General features: G+C 40.9%; 1 protein-coding gene across 2 annotated transcripts in view; it reads left to right on the top strand.

Moving 5' to 3' along the window:
* PRSS12 (serine protease 12) overlaps positions 1-23,816 on the top strand; it is a 562,235-nt gene that overhangs the window by 364,389 nt on the left and 174,030 nt on the right. For both annotated transcript variants that reach the window (XM_069230157.1, XM_069230158.1), the window contains exon 9: positions 8,652-8,854. In XM_069230157.1, the coding sequence (XP_069086258.1) occupies positions 8,652-8,854 (203 nt within the window). The remainder of the gene's footprint in view (positions 1-8,651; positions 8,855-23,816) is intronic.

Raw genomic sequence — 23,816 nt, 5'->3', positions numbered from 1 at the left:
TGTAGGGAAATTTTGTATATATCGTGGTGAATCTTATTATGACAACATTTTTGTGGGAGCGAGTGAGTGTAAACATACGTTTACCTTTAAAGCCAAATGGACATTCATGTTGAACGGACTTGACCCTGTCATACCAGGTGTATATTACATTTGTGGGTATAATGCCTATTATCGTCTTCCAAAAGGGTGGTGGGGGAGATGTTATTTGGGTATAGTGTTCCCAAAGGTTTATCAACTGGATGACTTATCGATGATTCCAAAGACGTCTGGATCTCATCGTATCCAGAAAAGAGAGACCGCAGCTGCTGTGGTAGGAGATATATTTGGAGCCATGATTCCTTCATTGGGAGTCGTGTTGAATTCCATCAAAATAAGAAAGTTGTCTACTATAGTGGATAACATGTTGACAAAGTTTTCAGGTGCTATAATCCTGATAGATGCTGAACTTGCAGCAGAAAGAGCTATGACTCTTCAAAACAGGCTTGCCTTAGACATTCTTTTAGCAAAGGATGGCGGCGTTTGCAAAATGCTTGGTGCACGTCACTGTTGTACGTATATTCCAGACAACAGTGTAAAGATTAAAACAATGCTTGCTAATCTAACAAAAGAGAGTGCAGACTTGAAGGAATTGAAAGAACCAGGAGTGTGGGAGAAGGTTGGAAAGGGAATTGCTTCAGTGGGAAATTGGCTTGGTGGCATTTGGAATGGAATATTGCTAAAAATAATACAGGGAATATTAATAGTACTGATTTGCATCTTTGGGATTTGGGGAATAAAAAGAGGAATAATAATGATAATGGAAAGAATTAAGAGAAGGAAGGAAGAGAAAATGATGAAAAGAATGGCAGAAGAATACAAAGAAAGAACAAGGGGAACTAAAAGGAAAAGAGAACTGACAGAATTTTAATGGAATAAAATTTGTGGGAATAGTTTTGTGTGATGACAAGTAGTCATCAGAGGAGGGATTGATGACGCAGAAATGAAGGTTTTACATTTATTAGCGCATAAACGTAGTGCTGCAATAATCAAGTGTGACTTTAATCGAAATAATAAAGATTGTACGGGGACAAATGTGCCCTCAGAGTAGTTTGCCAACATTTATAAGCGTGCTTTATATAACGTGATGTATTAGAATTGCACGAATCTGACATAATCGTAAACGTGTGCTATGATTTGCTTGTTTGAAATGCTTTAGCTTAGCATTACTTTAGTGGAGGCTTTGGCCTAGTTGCCTGGTCTCACGGTTTAGATGCTCGTGTTTTTCCAATGTGCTAATAAACGTGTATTTCTGCTTGAAGCTGTACTTTTCCACTGAGATCGTTCACATGCTTATCTTTAAGGTTTCGTGCCAGCCTGGCATCTTCTTCTTTGCTCCAAGGTCAATCTGCAGGTGCGGACAATGGAAGCTCTGAAAGTGAGTTAATTGGTATAAAATGTTGCAACTTACGTACCCGTCTCCAAAGATAATGTATGCCTAGGTAGAAGCTTGAGAACTGTAGTTTTTGATTGGACAATTTGAAGCCAACCTATGAACCCTCCAATGGAAGACCCTACTGGATTTGAACTATTGTCTATTTAAACCAGGTGCACGAGAAGAAAGCAGCCATTACCCATCGGACATTACAGCCATTAGCAGCTATTATCCGCCATTTCGCCATTACCAGCCCGATACCCGCCATTTTGCAGGACATTGCAGCTAGTATGGCCCATCATGCTGCGACGCCATTTTGAATGAGACTTTGACGCTTTCTCTAAGAGAGAAAGAGACTTTAAATAATTCTTGCCCTAGAGACTTTAACTTTGAACTGCCCTTTGCATGAAGTAGTAGTTTATCTTGCCGCCGTGAGGCAATTGCCCCGTCCACCTGCCCCCTTTGCCCCGTCCCATGCTGATCGAAACCGGTATCCATGCTGATCGAAACCGGTACCTGTGAGACGAAGACTTCCTTGAATGCTGATTGTAATTGGTAAATATGAAAGGAAATTGTACAATTGCATTGTGTTTCTTTTAGGTAACCAACTGCTGATTTTGATAAGAGCCCTAGTTAGGAGTTTTCTAAATTAATGTTACTAAATTGTTTTGCATGAAGTCCCACATGCAGATGCTAATTCGAGGTTAGATGAGGAATCATTGGTGCACGATGCAATTTGAGACCTTGTTATGCTGACCAATGTATGCAATTAGCTCATTACAGATTATAGTTTTAGTGGTTTGCGTTGCTATTATCGAATGCATTGTTATTCAAATACTGCATAGATTGCATCTTTTCCGCCGTTATGGACAGCTATTAATGTTCATTTACATATATCAATTGGTGTTGAGACACATCTATATTGTGCTAGCTTTGTTAATATAGGGAAATAAATTCATTAACTTTGAATAAACTGGTGTGGTTATTCATGACCGAAAGGTCATGGTTCGCCGAAATGTATTCTGGATTAATTGTTAAGTGTTATGTTGACCAGGGTATTGCTTATGTTCGTTATTGATTAGATTAAATTGATTGATCTCGGGTGAAGAGAGTCTCACTTAGCCAAAAGATTCATCGACCCGAAGAGCGTCCAAACACAGGTAAATTATTAGTGCGGAACGCTCTATCAAGATCACATAAATTCAGATAGAAAATCTTTATTGTCGCTTTTTGTCTCATAGTGCATGCAGTTTAAGGTCCTTATGTCTGGTTTCCGAATGTCTCAACCTGCTGGCCTCTAACTATCTGATTCAGAAGATTGTTCCTTCCTTGTCTAACCACAATCTTCGAAGAATGAATAACTTTTTAGTAATAACTCCAAGGGTTTAAGGTAATATTTTGCTGGGGGCACTCCTTTCTAGGGCAGGGACCTATTTTATGGATTGTCCTTTCTCTTCGCATAAGGACCAATTATAATCTATCCACGTGTTTAGGCAGAAACTAAAGTCCTGTTATTTGATTAAGCAATTTAACAAGGCCAGCGCCAAGAGAGTTGTTTGATGCTTCAGTGCTGTATAAATGTAGCTAATCAATGAATGTATTAGCTTACACTGCTGGTCCACCAACTTTGAATCCAGTAATAAAAAGTCTCACTGGATCTCTTCCTAAACTCATTTTAGCTCCTAAGCCATCGTTTAAAAGCCAGCATGTAACTTCTACCTGAATATACAGATGTATCTGCTTAAAGACATCCAGCCTGATAGTCTTTGATGCTGCACTCCAGCTCCTTGTCATACACTATGCCTCTATTTCAACTTTCATTTATATAACGACTAACAATCTAAATGAATTAATCTGAGAAAGAAAATGTGCTTATATCCCTGGTAAAGGTTTTCAGTGATCTGGTCCTATAAAACAAACCATGTTGTGCAAAGGAAGTGAAGGAAATCAAAAAGGCAAAATTGATAACTTTATGACACCGACATTGAGGTAACTGATTTGCAAAGGGTCCCATTTTCCCCTTTGTGAACTGGGTGGCAGTTTCAGGGGAAGTAAGGAGTGATCCAGGAGAGCACTGCCTACACCCACTGATGTTTTTCAAAATTGAACCCACCTTTTTTACGCAGTCATGTGTCTGATGAGGAAATTGATTGCTTTAAAAAAAAACGTTTTGAATTTTGAAATGGTGATCTGCTGTCTATTATAGGCTACCATCCTTCTAATTATAACCAATTATGGGGGAAGTGGGATGCAGTTTCTTAACCAACCCGAACAAGTCAATATTTTGTGAACTGACCTATAAGGAGTTATGTCAGTTCCCAGAATATTACACTGGTCGCAAAAACAAAACCCAATTAGGGACCGCGTTTTGCAACCAGTATCTTAGTACAGCTGGATCTTAGTCTTTGCTTTATATTCTCACAGCAGCATCACAATTTGCTTCATAGATCTTATATCAATGTAAATCCTTTGCCTTTTCTTGCTGAGCCTAGCGAGCCAGACATCAAACAGAAAGTGTGGTTGCATGAATTTAATAACCACTTAGGAGCTACTGATGGGCTAAAATTAAGACATAAGAGGAAAAAGGTTCAGAACTTCAGGATGATGTGGATGAACTTGGAAGTGATAAGGAATGTTTTGTTGCTGCTGTTTGTCTATGTCATTGCTTGAGGACAACACGTTATCAGTTTCATAGTTTGACTGGATTGATGCAGTGAGTCACAATGAGTCACTGAACATGATGAGGAAGTACTGCTTTAAAGGTTGCCTAAAGAGAGAAACCTCTTGCGGTTTTAAGTCCTTTTTGGAAAGTGTTACAAGAGTTGTTGTTGGTTGATGGGGTTTTGTTCAAAGTGGGCAAACTTGTTCCTCCTACTGGCATAAGGGATAATTTTGTCAACATTGTGCATGAAGGGCGTTTTTGCACTGTGCTAACAAAGCGCAGGGTTAGAGTTTTCTGTTGGTTCTCTTCCATGGAGAGGGATGTTGACCTTCAGATTGAGTGGTGTTTCCAACATTGGTTCAGTGGCAAACAATACAAAACATACACTATTCCTTTACTTCCTGTAAACGTGCTGCATAAAGCCTTTGCCTAAACAATAGGCCTATCCACTGGTATTTGTTGATTAGGTTTTAGAATGGGTGAAGTAAAGTGTTTAGCGGAACACTAACATGTCCAGTCAGAGATACACTCTCTCTGATGTTTTTTCCCGGACAAGGTTTTTCAGCAGAATTAGTTTCTGGGAACAGCGCTCAGTTTACATCAAAGAAAATGGTTACCTTTCTCCAGAGTTTTTGGATTAGGTAAAAAAACTTCCTTACACTACCCTCAGTCTAATGGCTTGGTAGAAAGAGTCCATCAAATGGTTTGTTAGTGTGTACAAAGGATTGTAACTAATAAGAATCTTCGCTTCATGCAAAGTATTGCGTTGATCATATGGCAATACTGTACATACAGATACTGGGTAAGCACCATTTTTCCTGCTTAGAGATTGGCCTGGCAGTTCAAATTTGTCTATTACTATTACTGGATCAGGAGGCATATAGATATGTATCGTAACATGAAAGTTGTGATTTAGAATGCTGCCAGTAACATCCAGCACTACCAGAGGTCCTCCAAAGTATGGTATGATTCTTATTGCTCCAGGTTTGAGAGAACATTTGAAGTTGAAAATTATGTGAGTGTGAAGTGTGCCATGCATGCTGTAAAAGGTATGTTGAAATTTGACCCAACTGTGAGATTCAAGAGGTTAGTGGAAGGGCAGTAAAGGTAAGGGGAAAGTGATAGCATACTACCAATGCTGGTCCTTATGGATTCCCAACTTGCAGAGTTAGATCCGTCCTAGGGGTCTTTGGTACTGTAGGCCAAAGGAAAGCAAAGATTACAAAAAGAACCTACTTAGTTACAGGATTATATCAGATCTCTTTGATTATTCTGCTGTGGAGTTTGGTACATTGCTGCACATTATTTGAGACTGTGTTACAACAGTTGCTAATAATGTTAAGCATTTTTGTTATCTGTTCCTAATTAAATAACTGCTATTTGTTGTATAAGAAATAAGACATGATATTTCTTGCTCACACAGGTGCAGCGCAAGCAAGGGCAAGATAGGGCTGAGAATGCCAGTCCATGCTGCAGCCTGACTGGTGGAGAGCTGGCCTTCCCCCAGACTTTTGTGGAGCAGCCATAGTCCAGACAAATAAAAAGGACCACCTTATTTGTCTTCTGTCGCATGGCACAATAGAAATGACTATCATTATACTCAGACCACCTCACTATAGTAATTTCACCAGTGAAATGAAGGAAGCCAAAGCTATTTAATTTCTTCCAAATGAGAAAGTTGTCTTGACCAGCCTAAATACTGGGAAATAACCTATTTTAGAGCTTTTATTTTAGAGCTATTTTAGAGCCTATAGATACTAGAAACCTCCTGAAACCGATACTGTCAGTGTAGACCAAATCCAGGAAATACAGTCATAAGGCTTAGTGAAAATCACTTACCTACAGCATACAAAGATACAAAAATTAATTTAGAGAGGGAAATAAATGCCAATATTCTGGGACTAAACATACAGTAAGACATACCTTTAATGTCATCAGCTTTTTTAGGGGGCGCTAACTTATTGCTTTTCTATAACCACAGTTTAAGTATATGATGCATGTAACATGTTGCATTTACAAATAACAATGTGAATGCAAGATATGTTGTGAATGCATGGTGTGTGTCATTTTCTAAAATAAGAAGTGATTCTATGTCAGTTTATCCAAGAGGACTCAAATATTTGTGTTCTGGTCCTCTTTGCCACTATAATAATCAAAAGGACATGTTCTGTTTTGATAAGAGAGTGCACACTCATTGTCAGTGATGTGCTCTGCGTTCCAGTGAGGAAACAGATACCATAAAAAATTCCTTTTTGCTAGATCTTGCTGCCTGCAGCAACTCTTATTTAAGGCATATCAGATGCACAGTCAAAATGACTATGCACTATTTGAGATCTTTCCTTTCCCTTGCAACCTGGTAATACTTTGAGAGCAAGTATGGCAAGCTAGTGTCCTATTGTATTGGCAGCATAACACAGCTGCCTCCAGTTGCTGTAATATAACCCTGAATTGTAGAGCCATCTTCAAAACCTTGGGTTAGAGTTATGAATATTTTGTTTAGTATAAATGCTGCATCTATTGTTGAATACCTCTCCAGTGTTAATTTAAATATCCTTCCACTGGAAATGGAACCACCAAGGGTGTACAATGGTTCTGCGCTAAAGATTAAAAGTTCCCTTTTTTCACCTTCCCATATATTTGATGTGTTCTTTTAATGACTATTGCACACCATAAATTTGTTAATAGGCACACTTGAGAATTTAGGACATTGAGTGATTTTGATGTCAGAAACCAATTACAATTTGTGTGACACTGGTATATGCATGTAATAAACAAGTAATACACACATGAAAGGTGCTTATAATCTTGAAACTCTTGTCATCTCAGAGTTTATTGTGTTTACAGGTGTGGATAGGGCAGAAGTCTGCTAATTCCCACTCCTGTAAGAACCTTCTAATTAAAGAACTAGATAACACACCCACCTCTGTATTCAATTAAATAAAGCATCTAATGAAGTCACAAAGAATTTACGTTTTTTAGGACCATTTGTGTTTATATAAAGGATTCAATATAAAATCACTGGGATTATATTACATAAAATTTCACACAGTCTTTTCAAATATGCACCTTTTAAGAACAGTCTCTTACAATGAAATTGGTCAACATGAATCAGAGGCAACAGAGCACAGTCTAAATATTGTTAGTGCCTGGATTAAAGAAGTCCTTTTTGGTAATAATGTCAATGGACTCTGTCAGACTCAAATCACCACTAATCTGTACATCTCATTGTTACTGTGGAAACGACGTGGAACACGCCAGTCACCTTCCCCATCAACAGTGCTGAATACGTCCAATACAGTGCTCGGTGCTGATCGCGAAGACGGGGTAAGCGGGATAGGCATATGATTCACAGCAAACAAGAGACATTATTGGTTTACCATCACACAGCTCATCTTGTCAGGTGGAGATTTTGAGCAGTTCCTAACAGCTGACATCTTTTTTTATACGAACGGAACACAAGAGTACTTTTACCCCAAGCTCATACTTCAACTTAAAGTACTCTCAGTTTTTCCATTTACATAGATGTTGCAATAGTTGAGACATTCTGCAGCTATTGAGGCATCCACACGATTTACTCTAGTAATGGATGGTAAATATTCAGCATATCAATGGCACAGTATATAGCACAGTACAATACACCAATGGCTTTATCGTGATAGAGCCAAAACAATAATATAAGAAAGGTGAATACAGGGGTGAATAGATCAAATAAAAAGAATTTGAAAATACATTTGAGAACAAATCAAAAGTTTTGAGGTACATTTCTAAAATGCTGGTGGACAGCATGGTTTAGACTGCAAATATAATAGTGATATTAAAGTTATAAAGGTTTATTTAGCAGAAAATATGAGTTTTCCTTATAAATCAATCCATTTTAAGGCTACACTGTTACAGGTTGCCACCTTTAAAACAATACTTTCACACAACTTTCAGCTGTGTTGAATTTAACGTTACAATCATCAATCCAAAAATGTTCTTAAAATAGGGACTGTCACATAAAACTGCAGATGGGATCCTAATGGACACTAATTCTCTAGACAGAGCCAAATCTTAGTGAAGTTGGGCAAACTCTGTGCACATTCTCATCAGCTCTGTCATATATCGATGCAATTATGATTGCTTGGTGACAGAGATTCCACTAAGTTAAGAAGTATTTTGTAAAGTGTGGTGCTTCCAGTCAGACTAAGATCAAATGTCAAGGGGCTTTACTTTTGAAAAGTAAAACAAGAATGAGATTAGCACAAGCCAGTTTATAATATAGATTGTGTCTCCCAAATGTATACTGACCACATGAGTCAACCTGAAGTGTCCTTGGTTACCTAAGTAAAGAAAAGTAATTAGTTACATACCATTTTGTTCTAAAAGAGCACTGATTAAAAAAGAATCCCTTCCCACAAAGTGTTATCTTCTTCCTTTTGGCCTCCCCTATTTTTTTCTTTATACTTGGAAAGAGTTCCTCGGTGGCCGAACATAAAAGTATAGGTTGAGCTAAAAGTATAAATCATAATGGTGTGCAGAGTGTCATAGTAAATTTAGGATTATGACTTATGCATACTCAGTGTGTTTCTTCTTTTTCAGAGGCCCAGCCAAGGCCAGAACAATGGCTTATTTTGGAGAGGGGAAAGGACCCATTCATGTGGATAATGTGAAGTGTACGGGAAATGAGAGATCACTGGCAGACTGCATCAAACAGGACTTTGGAAGACACAACTGCCGTCATAGCGAGGACGCAGGCGTGATCTGTGACTATTTGGGGAAAAAATCAGCCACAGGGAGTAAAGGTGAGGTGTGACTGTCTCAAAATACCAGCAAATAAAAATCTGCAGCAGCCTCCGCACCGCCCATAGCCATGTAGAGTAAAATCACTATAAAGCATTTCCTGAGTGAAGTAGAAAGGTCCTGAGCAAATTTGCTGTGGAAGGAGAAAAAACCTAGTCAAATAAAGTATGCTTTTTATATACATAATCTTTGCATTTGTTCTTGTGTTAGCTATGTTCAAATGTTTAGTTTAGCTCTCCTTTAAATAAATTTCCATCAATGTGGAAATAATTCATTCTTTGTGTAACTAATGACTTTACAGTTTTAATGTTATTTTAGAGTTTCTATTCATTATTTTAAATGTTCCTATCTGTAAAACATATCTATACAATTAAATAATGAAAATCACAAATACCAACAATTAAAATCAAAATTGAGATAAATAAACACACGTCACTCAAATAAGCAGAAACATGTAAAACAGTTGCACAAACTGCTTAAAAAAACTTGAAATATTCTAACTGTTCAACATCGTTGGTGGTGAAAGTATAAACCACAACACTATTGCATAAAATATGTTCTTAAATACTACTTAGAAAACTATTTAAGAAATGGACAAATACAAAGTACATGTTTTACATCATGACCTTGTAGTGAACACACTGAACAGATATAATCACTCAATTAAGCCATAAATTGGCTTCCAAAGGTGGAAAACTGCTAAAGGGAGTCAAGAAAACTCTATACATTGAGTGGCTGCATCTGTTTTAAGACAGCAGACTTTACTATAGTAAGTGGACTTTGTATTTCACTAGAGTGACTAATATGCTGATAAAAGCTTAGCTGATCAACCCCCTGTCTAATACCACCTTTTACTGATATACGATTATACAGCCTATGCATCTTAGAGCAAACCTTTGATTGAAGGTAGAGAAATTCCAAGGTAGGATGATTAGTTCTAGTTTTACTCTCTCTCTTTTCTTGAGGAATCTGGAGTTGCCTGCTTTAGTAAAAAAACGCAACATATAATGGCACCAATAACTAGATCAAGTACTTGTAACATGTAATTCCAACCTTAATGTATTTTTAATGTTTTTATTAAAATATCTCACATTTAAACCGGTCATTAAATTAAATCAGAACAGTGCTGATGCTACTGAATATTATAACCAGTTTAGAAATCATTAAAACACATAGGTTACATAATAAACAATTAGCAAATTAATTACATCAGTTTTATGAAAAAATTGTAAACAATAATAATCATGTCTTCCACGGCTACAAATGCATATTTAAAATGCCAATCCACATACCCTGCAACAGACTGATAAATATGACTTTCCTTTAAAAAATAAACCCATATGATTCTTTAAATGCATTTCAGCCACAGTCTCAAAATCTGTTCCAAAGTCACTCCCACTGTAAAAGGGAGGTAGAAACCAGTATCTCACTTTCTCATTAAGTAAAGCAAACTAAAGGACTTTTGGTGAAAGGGAGCAGTTTATGAATACATCCAACCTGTTTGATTTTTTATTTTTGCTAACCTGGGACCTTATTGAATAAGAATCATGTTGGGTGTAGCAATTTCATACCAGATTTGTCATTTAAAATATAAATTATGTTTTTTCTGGTACCTGACCAACTTTGGAATCTTCTACTTCCTTTGACCCAGAGTCCATGCATCAACATTCCAAACACAACTGTGATTAAGGGTGAGAAAAATAGTGCAATTTATCCACGGTCTTTTGGGTGTAATGGAGCTGCTGGAAAAACTGAAAATTATGTTAATTGGGAATGTATTTGATTTAAAATATGCCACATAGCCTGCAATTACCTTTTGTATATGAGCTGGTTGCTTGGTTGTCTCTTGTGGAAAATGTAAGATTCCGACTGAAATATCACATTGTCAATTTAAAAAACATTCTCCAACACAATTCATAAGCCTCCTTTCCAATTTTGAATAGCCAATATTATGAACTCATGTCATCCCTAAGAAAGACAATAAAGGTACATAATTACTATCACCTTTTAGCTATTAGATGTATTCCTGAATTTATTACAAGGCAGATGAAATGGAGAGAGGCATTATTACAGTTATCCTGCAGTAGCTCTTAAAATGTATAATCGTTTTCAAAACAATTTTTGACAAATTTCCAATGTTTAAAAATATGTGTTAATTGAGTTTTGACCAAGTACAGTTTAAATATAGGCATTGCTATGAAACATGGTACGGTACAAGGGAATGGCCCTATAAAAGCAACACACCGACACAAGTAATCCACAAAACTTTTATACCCACATATACTCTAGGGGTACCACAGGCTAAACAAGCTCACATTTACTCCAGCTTAGCCTTAACGTAAGTCACAGAGCTTTAGGGACTGCAAAGGTGTCATACAGAAATTAAATGTGGCAGGGAAGAACACAACTACTGTGGTACTATTTCTTGTACCTATGAATGCTTTTATGCATCATTCTTTGCATTCTTTATCACAGACATATCGTACACAAAAACAATTGACGTTTACATTGTTTTTCACAGCAGCATTGTTTTTATGTTTTAGTTGGGTCTCAAAAGGCGAGCGAAACTATTTCTTTTGCCAATGCTTTTTTTTTTTTTTTTACTCTTAGCACTACATGTCATGAAATAACAAGAATAAAACATAGCAAAAAACAAAAGTATGAAATACAAGAACAAGCAGATAACAAAGTAAATGCTTCACTACATGTTGCTCATTTATTAACAGTATGCTTGCAATTTCATCAACTATAGTAATACATTTGTATTTGCCATGCTGCTCAATGATCAACTCGGATGATGGCAATCTATCTGGATACACAAGATTATCCACACTTAATTCCATAATTTAGTTACAGCAAAGCTAGTTTATATTCTTCAGAATCTTCTCTACTAGGGGTGAGTTTCCATCATACTTTTCTCAAAAGTAGTATGCATCATTTTGGAGTGCCTTTCGTGAAAGTGAGAGTTAGGCTCTTACTCCCCACTGTGATGGCACAAAAATGTCCGGTGTGTAGGAGTTCTTCTGTGATTCCAAGCATAATGTGATTAGAATCAACTTTAATATCCCCTGGTTTTCCCCACCTTAAACAAGGGTACCAAACATGTGTAGATGCTTTTCATCTCTCGCCCTACATCAAGGGGACCCTGAACCTAACATGCATTCATTACACCATTAGGCAACCTTTAGCGTTGTCAGGTAAAAGTCAAATAATATATTTGTATTGTAGTTTATATTTGACAATTCTAGATGCCCGATGCATAACAATTATAGTGTTACATCAATAACTGGCATCCCCAACCATTTTGACCACGTAAGTGGCCTTCTTAGTAGCTTCTCACAGTGGGTAACTACATAGAAACTCTAACAATCCCTAGTGTTTTAAGATTGCTCACATACAATGAATACAAGGATTCAGGTCAGTCAACCACTGAAATCACTTTGTTTTATTAAACTGTTCCTTGAGTTGCAAATATCCAAAAAACATGACCCTTAGGTATCGGAAACATTTTTTCCTAAATTACTGAAGATTTTAAACCCATTCTCCGCAAATATTGAGATTTTCCTAGCCTTAGTGTTAGAAAGGCTAGCTTTTATTTAAAACATGGAGACCAGTATTATGCTATCTGTTCTTGCTTTATTAAAAGAGTAGCTAACAAAAAAGAAATACTACTTAACCCAAAAAACCCTAGGAATAGAACTACAGCTGTGACCTCACAATAAGTCCACCAATGTGACGCTGAGTACACCAATAGATATCTTGACTGAAAGCAACAAACCCTCTTTTCTTGCAATGAGTCAATCAATATATGGAGACTGGAGAAATATCAGAATGAGAGATAATGTCACAAGGATAGCCAAAAGGACCTTAACAAAGTCAAAAAACAAGGAAGTCACATGTTGAAAGCCTGGATAAGACTTGAATCGCTCCTGAAGATGGAAGGAATAAGGAGAGCCAATGGAGTTGATGCAGGAGTATTGGCTGATGGGGCTGGAACTGTGAAGACACAAAACCTGAGGAAAGGGTTAATAAACAGTGGTGGGCAAACCCACAACAGTGTGAGAAGGGTAATTCACCTGATTGAGAAAGCCACCAAGAAATGCATCCCGGTAGTTTTATTGGATTTGGAAGCCGAGAAGGCATTTGAGCAGGTGGAATGGCCCTTCTTATTTCCTACTCTGAAATGGTTTGGCTTTGGTGAGGCCTTTATTGCAATGATTAAAGCCAATTATGCCATACCCAAGTCAAGAATTATGGTCAATGGTGTTAGCTCTGATTTGTTCAGTCTGGGTCGAGGGACAAGGTAGGGAATACCCCATGTTCCCGCTACTATTCAGGTTGAGCATAGAACGCCTAGCAGCAAAGATACAGGTGAACCAATCTATCAATGGCATCTGGTACAGTTCAGTGGAACATAAAATGCAGCTGTTCGCAGATGATATTTTATTGACACTTACCTCACCCCAACGATCCCTGATGGCCTTGCAACAGGATTTACTACACTTTGAGGGAGTGGCTGGCCTACAAATCAATATGGCTAAGTCCCCCCTGCTTAATAATGACATGTCAGCTTTAATAGACCCAAATCGCTTCCAATGGGCAAAGAAAGGGCTCACTCACTTAGGCATCAAACTCACCCCTAAACTCACAAGCTTGTTCCAGGCTACCTTCCAGCCACTTATGCAACAATTTAAAAATGCTATAGAAATGAGGGTTGGCTGAAATTCTTATATCTTTTTCAAAGCCACCCAGTTACTCATGGCCTCAAATTCTTCCCAACGCTGAGCACTGCACTTGGTTGTTTTATGTAGCAGAACAAACAAGCTTGCTTATCATTTAATTTACTCAGGTGCACCAAAGAGAAGGGGTCCTGGCCTTGCTGCCTATGTTACAAAGCGGCCCAATTGCGTGTCAGATCTGAATGGTTGAAACGCAAGTCAGATAAACACTGTCTCCACATGGACAGGGCCATGGTGGGGAGAGACATCTTTGATGTATTATAGAAACCGAAATCTGCCCGACCCCCGGATGCATACTTAAGTACACCCACAAGAACAAAGCTTACAATCTGGGATGCAGTGACCAGATCGGCCGTGTGAACAACCTTCCCATGCCCCTTTACTCTGATTCATTATAATCCAGCGTTTCCCCAAGCAGCCCAACCAGACCCCTTTGACACTTGGAGGGTGGGGGGATGTCTTAACTTGTCTGATGTGTTCCATAACTTGGATATATTGACCTTTGACCACTGCCAATGGGTCTATCATCTTTCTGTCTAAGAACACTTCCACTACCCACAACTGAAACATCGGGCGCTACAACCAGAGGTTCAAGAGGTGGCCACTAGAGAACTTACTCCAATAGAACGCTTTGCGAGGGACGCTAGTACCTCTAGAGGAACCAATTTCCTTTCTATACTCTCTATTATTAACTAATTATTATTAGAAGTGACAAAGCAATAATATGGCTATGGTTGAGGACAGCAAAACTAACAATTGCAGTGGCATGGAAGAAGAAAGAGTCTCCAGGGTTAACACAATGGCATTGAAGATTATGGCAAGCACTTACAATGGAAAGGCTAGCAGATATTTAGTCAGAGACGATTTTAAAAACTTTTAATACTCATGGGGTCCCTTAGTAACTTCCTCTCAAAGGGCCTCCTGTTGGTGGCCTGTTCCTCACATGTATGGGCACTGTATCTGTTCAATTTTTAATTTGTGTCTTCATGCACTCGCCTAAATTATTTATAAGAAGAGCAACATAACCCATTTACCTGGGTATTTTCATTTCTTTTCTTTTTTTTAAAAAAACTTTTTCTCTATGTTTTATAACACTATAAATGTTAGTTTATGTACACTTGATTACTTGACATGGCATCTTGCACTGCATCCTTCGAAATGCGGAGGACATGGTCTCCATATGTAGCACTGCAATGTACTATATCCACCTGTAGATGTACTGTGTTACACTCTCTGAAGGCCTTGCCAGGCTTTGTTACTAGAACAACTTAATTAAAATAAGTTTGACAAAAAAATAGTGTCTTTAATAAACTTTAGCCTTTCTAACACCAAGGCTAGGAAAATCTCAATTTTATTACAAGACCGGATGCTCCTATTATGTTGTTTAAAGTATTGAAATCACAGAATCACATAATCAGACACATGAGTAATAGGTTTACAATAAAATGTCCTACATTTATTTACATTAGACCAATCTGCAGATTTAAGAATGTCATGCAAACCAGCTCCTGCCCAAAAAGCCTTACAAGCCATAGCCCCTCTTGCCGAATAGGCACCAAAGGAATCAGTGATAATACCAGCTAAAGACATACCCCAATTAACTCAGTGGGCCAGGGAAGGAACAGAGGCAGGTTTATGAGGTGCTGTTAGGAAATGAGCATAGAGGACATTCATAAATCTGCAGGTCTTATCATATAAAATAACCCCCACACAATTTGGGTTGTGAAGGGAAAAAGGATAATGAACCGACATTAAATTGTTTTTGGTGCGTCTGTAAACCTGGACAGAAACTCCTAGGGGAGAATATTGAACAGAGGACACATCAAGTGCCTTGACATCTGAAACACGTTTCAAAGAAATTAAACAGAATAGCATAGTTAATTTTGCTGACAAATACTTTCAAGAGAGATTCATATTGTCATGCATATAGACAAACATATTCAACACAAGGTTAACATCTCACATGGTATTATATTTAGGAACAGGAGATTTTGAAAATGGTATTCCCTTCCAAAGGTAACTGACCAAAGCGTGTTCTCTGATAGGTCTTCCATCCACCCTAATATGTTTGGCAGAAATAGCTAATTTATAGGTATTAACCGTATGATGGGCTTTACCTTGCGCAACCAACCAGGCTGACTTGTAAAACCTTGTAGTGTTAGGGGCCCAGGATTGTTGGATAAGATGGGCAGCCTCTTTCAAAATTCCAGAGGTTCTCTAACAAGACTGGAAATCCTCCAAGCAATGAGAGACAGGGAGCCGTCTAGAGCAGTGGTTCCCAACCTGTAGTCCGGGGTCCCTTGGGGGTCCACAAAGCCTCCTCAAGGGGTCAGCGACTGCTTAAAAAAATTACATAATTTTAACAGATTAGGTCCCCAGCTTTCAGTAATGACTCATGGGGGGGGTCCTGGAATCAATAAAGATTCAGTGGGAGTCCAGTAATGTTAAAGTGGGGGTCCACAGAAGTCAAAAGGTTGGGAACCACTGGTCTAGAATAAGACTGTGGCAAATTCCTTGCGAGTTGAGGAACAGATCGGGAGAATGAAGGATTCACACAGGATAATCCGATGACAGCTTTAGGAGAGTTGGATACCAAGGTTGAGCATGCCAAAAGAGAGTAGCCAGTACTAGGGATGGTTGCTCTCCGCGAGCCTTTACTAACACTCAAGTAAGCATCACAAAAAGAAGGAAATGGTAGAGAAGACTCTGAGGCTAAGATTGAAGAAATGAGCCAGTGGCCAAAACTAATAGATCTGGTCTCCAACTGAAAAAGGAGGGATGCTGAGCATTGAGATGGGAAGCAAAAATGTCTATTGATCTAGTGCCCAGTAATGGAAAAGAGAATATTTGTGAAGACTGATGAGAAAACCCAAATCTTGGAGAAGATTTTGGCTTAAGTGTAAGTGATAGAGAAGAAAAACTTAATCCTGAGCCATGATTAGAAAATCGTCCAGATAAACAATGAGTCTGTTGCCCTCAGCTCTTAGAAAGGGTACCACAGGTTTCAGAATATTGGTAATGCACCAAGGGGCTAAAGACACACCATAAGGGAATATTTTGAAATGGAAAAACAATCCCCCCTCATTGAAACTGGAGTTACTTCCTGTAATGGTGATGAACTGGAACATTCAGGTAGGTGTCTTCAAGATCTAAACATACTAACCAGTCGTTCTGCAGGAGAGAATCCCTGAGATGGACTATAGCTTCCATTTTGAAATGGTGATACACCACAAAGTTGTCGAAAATCTTTAAATTGATCAGAAGACAAAACTTTTTGTTCTTTTTCTGAACCAAGAGGATGGTACTAAGAAGAAACAAGAGATTGAAAGAGGTGTGTTCTATTGCCTGCTTCATGAGAAGAGACTGAATCTCTTCATTGGAAGAGGAGATTGTTCCTGCAAGGAAAGAAGTGGGCGAGGTAAATGCTGTTGAGCTGGAAGTTGATCGCGTTCTATACAATAACCCTGAACTGTTTGGTCAACCAAGAATCTGCTGTAAGGGAAAACCAATCGTCTAGAGATAGAGACAAGAAACCACATAAAAGAGAAAGGTCAGGATTGGAAGGACTTACCAGAGTCCTGATCTTCTTTATTTCTGTACCCCCTATTCTTGAAGCCTCGCTGGTCTTTAGTCTTGATAGTATTCTTGTTGTCCTTGATACCAGTAGACTCTTTTACTGGCATTGCCCTTTGAGGGATAATGGCTGGCAAAGTGACTCCTTCCTTTGCTGGCCCTGACAAAAGCAAAAAGAACAAGTGATAGACGGAATGCTGAACAATGTCAAACATTCACCCCCAGTACAGAGATCTGGGCCTAAATCCATCGTTTTTTTGCTGCCCATGCCATTCCAGTTTGGACCCAGCCATATGCAAATCAGTCTTGACCCTGTTCCCCATGGGAACAGTCCAGCCCGAACTGCCAGGCCAGGTCTTCCCTGGACTGGAAACAAGCATCCTGGGACCGGTTTCTGGGTTTCACCCCTCATCAGCCAGGCTAGCTTGAATCCAGTGGCATGGGAAGCACGGGACCCAAGTCTGGGCATACCCTTCCCACTTAGGGGTACAAATGCAAAAAGAACAAGTGATGGACAGAATGCTGAACAATGTCAAACATTCACCCCCAGTACAGAGATCTTGGCCTAAATCCATCGTTTTTTTGCTGCCCATGCCATTCCAGTTTGGACCCAGCCATATGCAAATCAGTCTTGACCCTGTGCCCCATGGGAACAGTCCAGCCCGAACTGCCAGGCCAGGTCTTCCCTGGACTGGAAACAAGCATCCTGGGACCGGGTTCGTGGTTTCACCCCTCATCAGCCAGGCTAGCTTGAATCCAGTGGCATAGGAAGCAGGGGACGAACGTCTGGGCATACCCTTCCCACTTAGGGCGACAAATGCAAAAAGAACAAGTGATGGACAGAATGCTGAACAATGTCAAACATTCACCCCCAGTACCGAGATCTGGGCCTAAATCCATTGTTTTGTTGCTGCCCACGCCATTCCAGTTTGGACCCAGCCATACGCAAATCAGTCTTAACCCTGTTCCCCATGGGGACAGTCCAGCCCGAACTGCCAGGCCAGGACTTCCCTTGACTGAAAATAAGCATCCTGGGACCGGTTTCAGGGTTTCACCCCTCATCAGCCAGGCTAGCTGATTTGCATATGGCTGAGTCCAAACTGGGGTGGCATGGTGAGCAAAGGATGATGGATTAAACCCAGATCTGGGACTGGGGGTGAGTTTTTGCATTGTCAGCACTCCGTCCATCATCCTTTTGTGTTGCTAAAGTGGCCCTGACAAAAACCCAAAAAGAAAAAATTGTTTTCTAAAGAAAACTGGACTTTGTCAAAAGTGGCAAAAGTAGAAACATATTTGCTCATTTCTTTAATGAATCCCCAAACAAAAGTCCACTGTCTTGCTGCCCTTCTTTTTTTATTTGATAGACTGCTCAGCTTAAGGTCAGTCTTTAAAAGAAGACTTTTGCGTCTCTCTTGAGGAATGTGAGCATTAGCATTGACTAACATACATATTGCCATGTGGGCCCTATTGGACAAAGGGCTCAGATCAAACTGGATACTTTCCATCTTAGCCTCTTCAGCTAAATCACAAATTCTGGTTAAAAGGCCAACCAAATCTAAAACCCTATCGTGACAATTTAGACCATGCCCTGTCAGCCCCTTTTTTCAGATACTTGCCATATTTAAAGAAAAATAACAACATATTTGGATCAATGATGGGGTGGCAGTTACATAGTTGGAAAGGGAAGGACAAAGACATTCAGATCATACTTTATTCCTAATGGATTTGTCCAACGAGTGTCTAAGTTAAAAATAAGCTCAGTCTGAAACATGTTCAGTTGGTAACCACTCAGTGGAGTTTTGGTGATGTATTAAGGAGGAGTCAAACATAGGTTCCCTGGCATGATCCATAAAGTCAGAAGACACTGAGGCAAAGGACTCAACCCTGCCATGAAGAGAAATGTTACGCCTTTTCTCTGGAGGCCCATGTAAAAGCAAATCAGATTTGTCCATGTCATTAAAAACATCCTCACCCTCATCTGAGTCCCAGGAATGAGTAACATTAAAGGAAGCAGAGAAAAGAAACCCTGAATTTGAAACAGTAGAAAAGCCTTTTTAAAAAGCATCTTGTGATGCTGTACATTTCTTTCCCTACTTAGCGGGAACATTCATTGAACCAGAAAGCATTTTTGCCATAGAAGCTTCCAAGTTTTTTGACATGTGCAACATGGGGACTGACACAGCATGTTGTACAGAGTCCTTGATAAAGGATTACAAATTATTTTTAAATAATTGGACCTCTTCATCATCAGCCATAACTAACCCTCAACATGTGATAAAAAATAAATAAGTGAAACTAACACAGTTTAACTGATGCAACAAATATAAAAAGATGGAAATTGTAACTCCTTGAAGAGGCTTCTTTATGGGGAAGGGCCACTGAAACCTGTGGGTATGTTTAGGCAAGCAGTCCTCCTCCTGAACGAAGGAAATGAGCGAAGCTGTGCCGCATGAGTAGCTGAGAAGCAAGCTCTGTGCTTGAGGGGGAAAACCGTTCAGGTGCGACTGTTGCAGATGCTGGATCGGCCTGAATGTGGGGAATAAATAGCAGTGCATGAGAGGCATGCACTGGGGAAATGAAAAGGAAACAAGAGTAATGGCTTGCGAGCAAAGCAAAGACCATGCAGGTACCATTATACACATTAAAGTAAACAAAGGGAAACTTTAAACAAATGTAAAGACCGTAAAGAAGAATCTTGACTGTGAGCAGCAAGAAAAGAGGGTTGTTAGAAATGCGGTTTTTGGTTGGCAGTCAGGTTACCCTCTGTCCAAGCAAGAACCCTCACTCTAGTCAGGGTAAGTCACACACAATCCAAATTGTCCTGTGCCCACCCTCTGGTAGCTTGGCACAAGCAGTCAGGCTTAACTTAGAAGGCAATGTGTAAAGTATTTGTGCAATAAAGCATACAATAACACAATATAGCACCACACAAATACACCACACAGTGTTTTGAAAAATATATAATATTTATCTGGATATTTGCAGGTCAAAACGAATAAAGATGCAATACGAAATTGTAGAGATATCACTGAAAAGTGTTATCAAGTGTCTTAAGTCTTTAAAAAGCAAACAAAGTCTCTTTCAACCACAAAGTACCTGGTTTAAAGTGGAAAATCTCCGCAAAGGGCCGCAGATGAGGAGATACGTGGAAAAATGGTGTGTGCGTCTGTTTCGCCCCTTCACACACGGACTTGCGTCGTTATTTTTCACGCGGGGAAGTCGTGCATCGTTTTCCGGCGCGCGGACAGTCTCCTTCTGTAGTTTGCGGGATTACCAGATGTCCCGGGGTCTGTGCATGGAATCCTAGGCTTGTTTTCCGGCTGCGCATCGTTCCGGTGGGCTGTGTGTGGAATGTTCTCCCTCACGACAGGCGTTGCGTTGATTTCCTTTCAGAAGTCCGGTGGCGTTGTCCAGGCGAGGCCGTGCATCGAAGTTCCGGTCGCGCCGCAGGCGTCGCGTCGAGCGGCGTCTTTCCAGATCTGCGTGCAGTGAAATTTTCACCACGGAGCAAGCTGTGTGTAGAATTTTTTGGCGCATAAGGCGTCCAAATGAAAAAGAGAAGTCTTTTTGGTCCTGAGACTTCAGGGAACAGGAGGCAAGCTCTATCCAAGCCCTTGGAGAGCACTTCAGCAGCAAGGCAAGAGTTCAGCAAGGCAGCAGGGCAACAGCAAGGCAGCAGTCCTTTGTAGAAAGCAGTCAGGGTAGTCCTTTAGGCAGCCAGGCAGTTCTTCTTGGCAGGATGCAGGTTCTGGTTCAGGTTTCTTCTCCAGCAAGTGTCTGATGAGGTAGGGCAAGGGGCCCTGTTTTATACCCAAATGTGCCTTTGAAGTGGGGGAAACTTCAAAGAGTGGCTAAGAAGTACACCAGGTCCCCTTTCGGTTCAATCCTGTCTGCCAGGGTCCCAGTAGGGGGTGTGGCAGTCCTTTGTGTGAGAGCAGGCCCTCCACCCTCCCAGCCCAGGAAAACCCATTCAAAATGCAGATGTATGCAAGTGAGGCTGAGTACCCTGTGTTTGGGGTGTGTCTGAGTGAATGCACAAGGAGCTGTCAACTAAACCCAGCCAGACATGGATTGTAAGGCACAGAAAGATTTAAGTGCAAAGAAATGCTCACTTTCTAAAAGTGGCATTTCTGAATAGTAATATTAAGTCCAACTTCACCAGTCAGCAGGATTTTGTATTACCATTCTGGCCATACTAAATATGACCTTCCTACTCCTTTCAGATCAGCAGCTACCACTTCAATACTGTATGAGGGCAGCCTCAATGTTAGCCTATGAAGGGAGCAGGCCCCACAGTAGTGTAAAAACGAATTTAGGAGTTTTACACTACCGGGACATATAAATTACATAGGTACATGTCCTGCCTTTTACCCACACAGCACCCTGCTCTCGGGGTTACCTAGGACACACTTTAGGGGTGACTTATATGTAGAAAAAGGGGAGTTTCAGGCTTGGCAAGTACTTTTAAATGCCAAGTCGAAGTGGCAGTTATACTGCACACACAGGCCTTGCAATGGCAGGCCTGAGACAAGGTGAAGGGGCTACTTAAGTGGGTGGCATAACCAGTGCTGCAGGCCCATTAGTAGCATTTAATCTACAGGCCCTAGGCACATACAGTGCACATTACTAGGGACTTATAGGTAAATTAAATAGTCCAATTGGGTATGATCCAATGTTACCATATTTAAAAGGAAAGAGCATATGCACTTTAGCACTGGTTAGCAGTGGTAAAGTGCGCAGAGTCTAAAAGTCAGCAAAAATGAGGTCAGGAAAAGAGAAGGAGGAAGGCAAAAAGTCTGGGGATAACCCTGCAGAAGGGCCATTTCCAACATATCCCCCTTCCAGCCTAAAGCCAGGGTAGACTAATCAACACTCTGATGGACTTCCCTGCTTAAGGCGATAGAACATGGACAATGGCCCACCACTGCAGGGGCACTTTCCAGTTCTACGCCTTTCTGAACTCAGTGAGGCTTCTTTGTCTAAAATCTCTGGGGCCACTGAACTGGCCCATGGGGAACCCTTCTCATCACCTGAGGACCCCATCTGTAAAGCTCCTAACTTTAATTTGCTCACAGATGTTTCCCAGTATGCAGACAGTACCACCATAGCCAAAAAAGTGATGTGGCCCATTCCATTCCTTGGGTCTGACTTCTGTCCCCAACCCAGGGAAAACTCTGCCCACAAGGACAGAAACCAACAGATGCCACTGACAGCTGTCAGTGTCATGAGCCAGGCCCCAGACCATCCACTGCTAAGTGGAGACCCTGAGGGGGGCCGTTGGATGAGCTTTTCCTCCAGCCGGGGGGCTGGTAGGGAGTTCCCAAGGGGCTCCTGAAGCATCCCAGAATGGGGGCAGTAGCCCCAGGGGTCTTGCACCCCTTCTCCATTCTCACCAGGTCAGGGGTGGGTCCCTGATACTGGTCACTCAGCCCAGGATCTGTACCCTGAGGCTGAACAGAGGACAGGGGTGAGTCCTTCCTCCCTGTGCCTCCCCATCTGGGCTTACATACCCTCCTCTGGGGAGTGGTACTGCCAGACATCTGAACCATCAGGACACCCTTAGGGGTCAACCCTCTCAGCTCTCCTGAAACTAATTCCCCAGAATGCAGTCAATGGGCAGCTGGGGACTAACTATGACCCGCCTCTGGGTCACATCCACACCCCACACTAGGGACACCCGGGCCATGGGGCGGAAGAAATCTTCCCCAATGGCTGGAGTCACTCTACACACCTGTCCGGTGTACTGCTCTGGTGACACTAGTCTCTCCACAATCATGGTAAAAATAGCCCCTGTGTCTCTCAGAGCAGTGACTGGGACTCCATTCACTCCCACCTGGTGGAAGTGACGACTCCCACCCTCAGGGATCACCAGTTTACCCTCTGAGTACACCTCCCAACTAAAGGAGATGAAGGCATGGTCTACGACCTGCCCCTGGGGACTACATTCACCTAAGGCCACATGGGCCACCCCTGTAGAGGTCCCAATACTGGGTGAGTTCTTTGGACAGACAGAGTCCCCCTTCCTGTGTCCTAGTTTGGAACACTTAAAGCAGCGGGGTTTGGAGTGGGATGCTTTGGGCCACTGGCCACTAGAACCACCACCCTGTTTCTCAGATGGGGCATGGGAACCCTTTCCTCCCCCCTTACTCTGGGACTCGTCTGGGTCATCTCTAACCTCCCCCTTACTCTGTCAGGGGGAACCGGAACCACCTTTTTGGACACTCTGGTGCTAGCCCAGAGGTCCGCCTCCTCAGCAAGCTTCCTGGCATCAGTCAGCTTACTGTCTATTAGGTGCTGGCGCAACTCTGTAAAACAAATACCGAGCATATGCCCTCTCAGAATCAAATTATATAATCCTGTGTAATCATCTACTTTGCAGCCCCCACCCATCCATTCAGTGCCTTACTGTAAAAGTCAAAGAAATCTACCCATGTTTGTGTGGATAGTTTGGTGCTGTCCCTGAACCTCTGGCGGTATCTCTCAGGGGTCAGCCCAAACTTGGCAAGTAAAATGGCTTTCTGTAGTGGGTATGTGTTTTGATCCAGTTTGTCCAATGTGGGAAGTGTGTCCCTCCCCAAAGGTGGCCCATAACTCCACATAGCTGTACCCCATTGCCCTTCAGGAACCTCATGAGCCCTTAGTGCAACTTCAT

Source organism: Pleurodeles waltl, chromosome 1_1 (assembly GCF_031143425.1).
Source record: "Pleurodeles waltl isolate 20211129_DDA chromosome 1_1, aPleWal1.hap1.20221129, whole genome shotgun sequence".
Classification (NCBI taxonomy): domain Eukaryota; kingdom Metazoa; phylum Chordata; class Amphibia; order Caudata; family Salamandridae; genus Pleurodeles; species Pleurodeles waltl.
The sequence above is the reverse complement of the archived record's forward strand: the minus strand, read 5'-3'. Positions and strand labels throughout refer to the sequence as shown.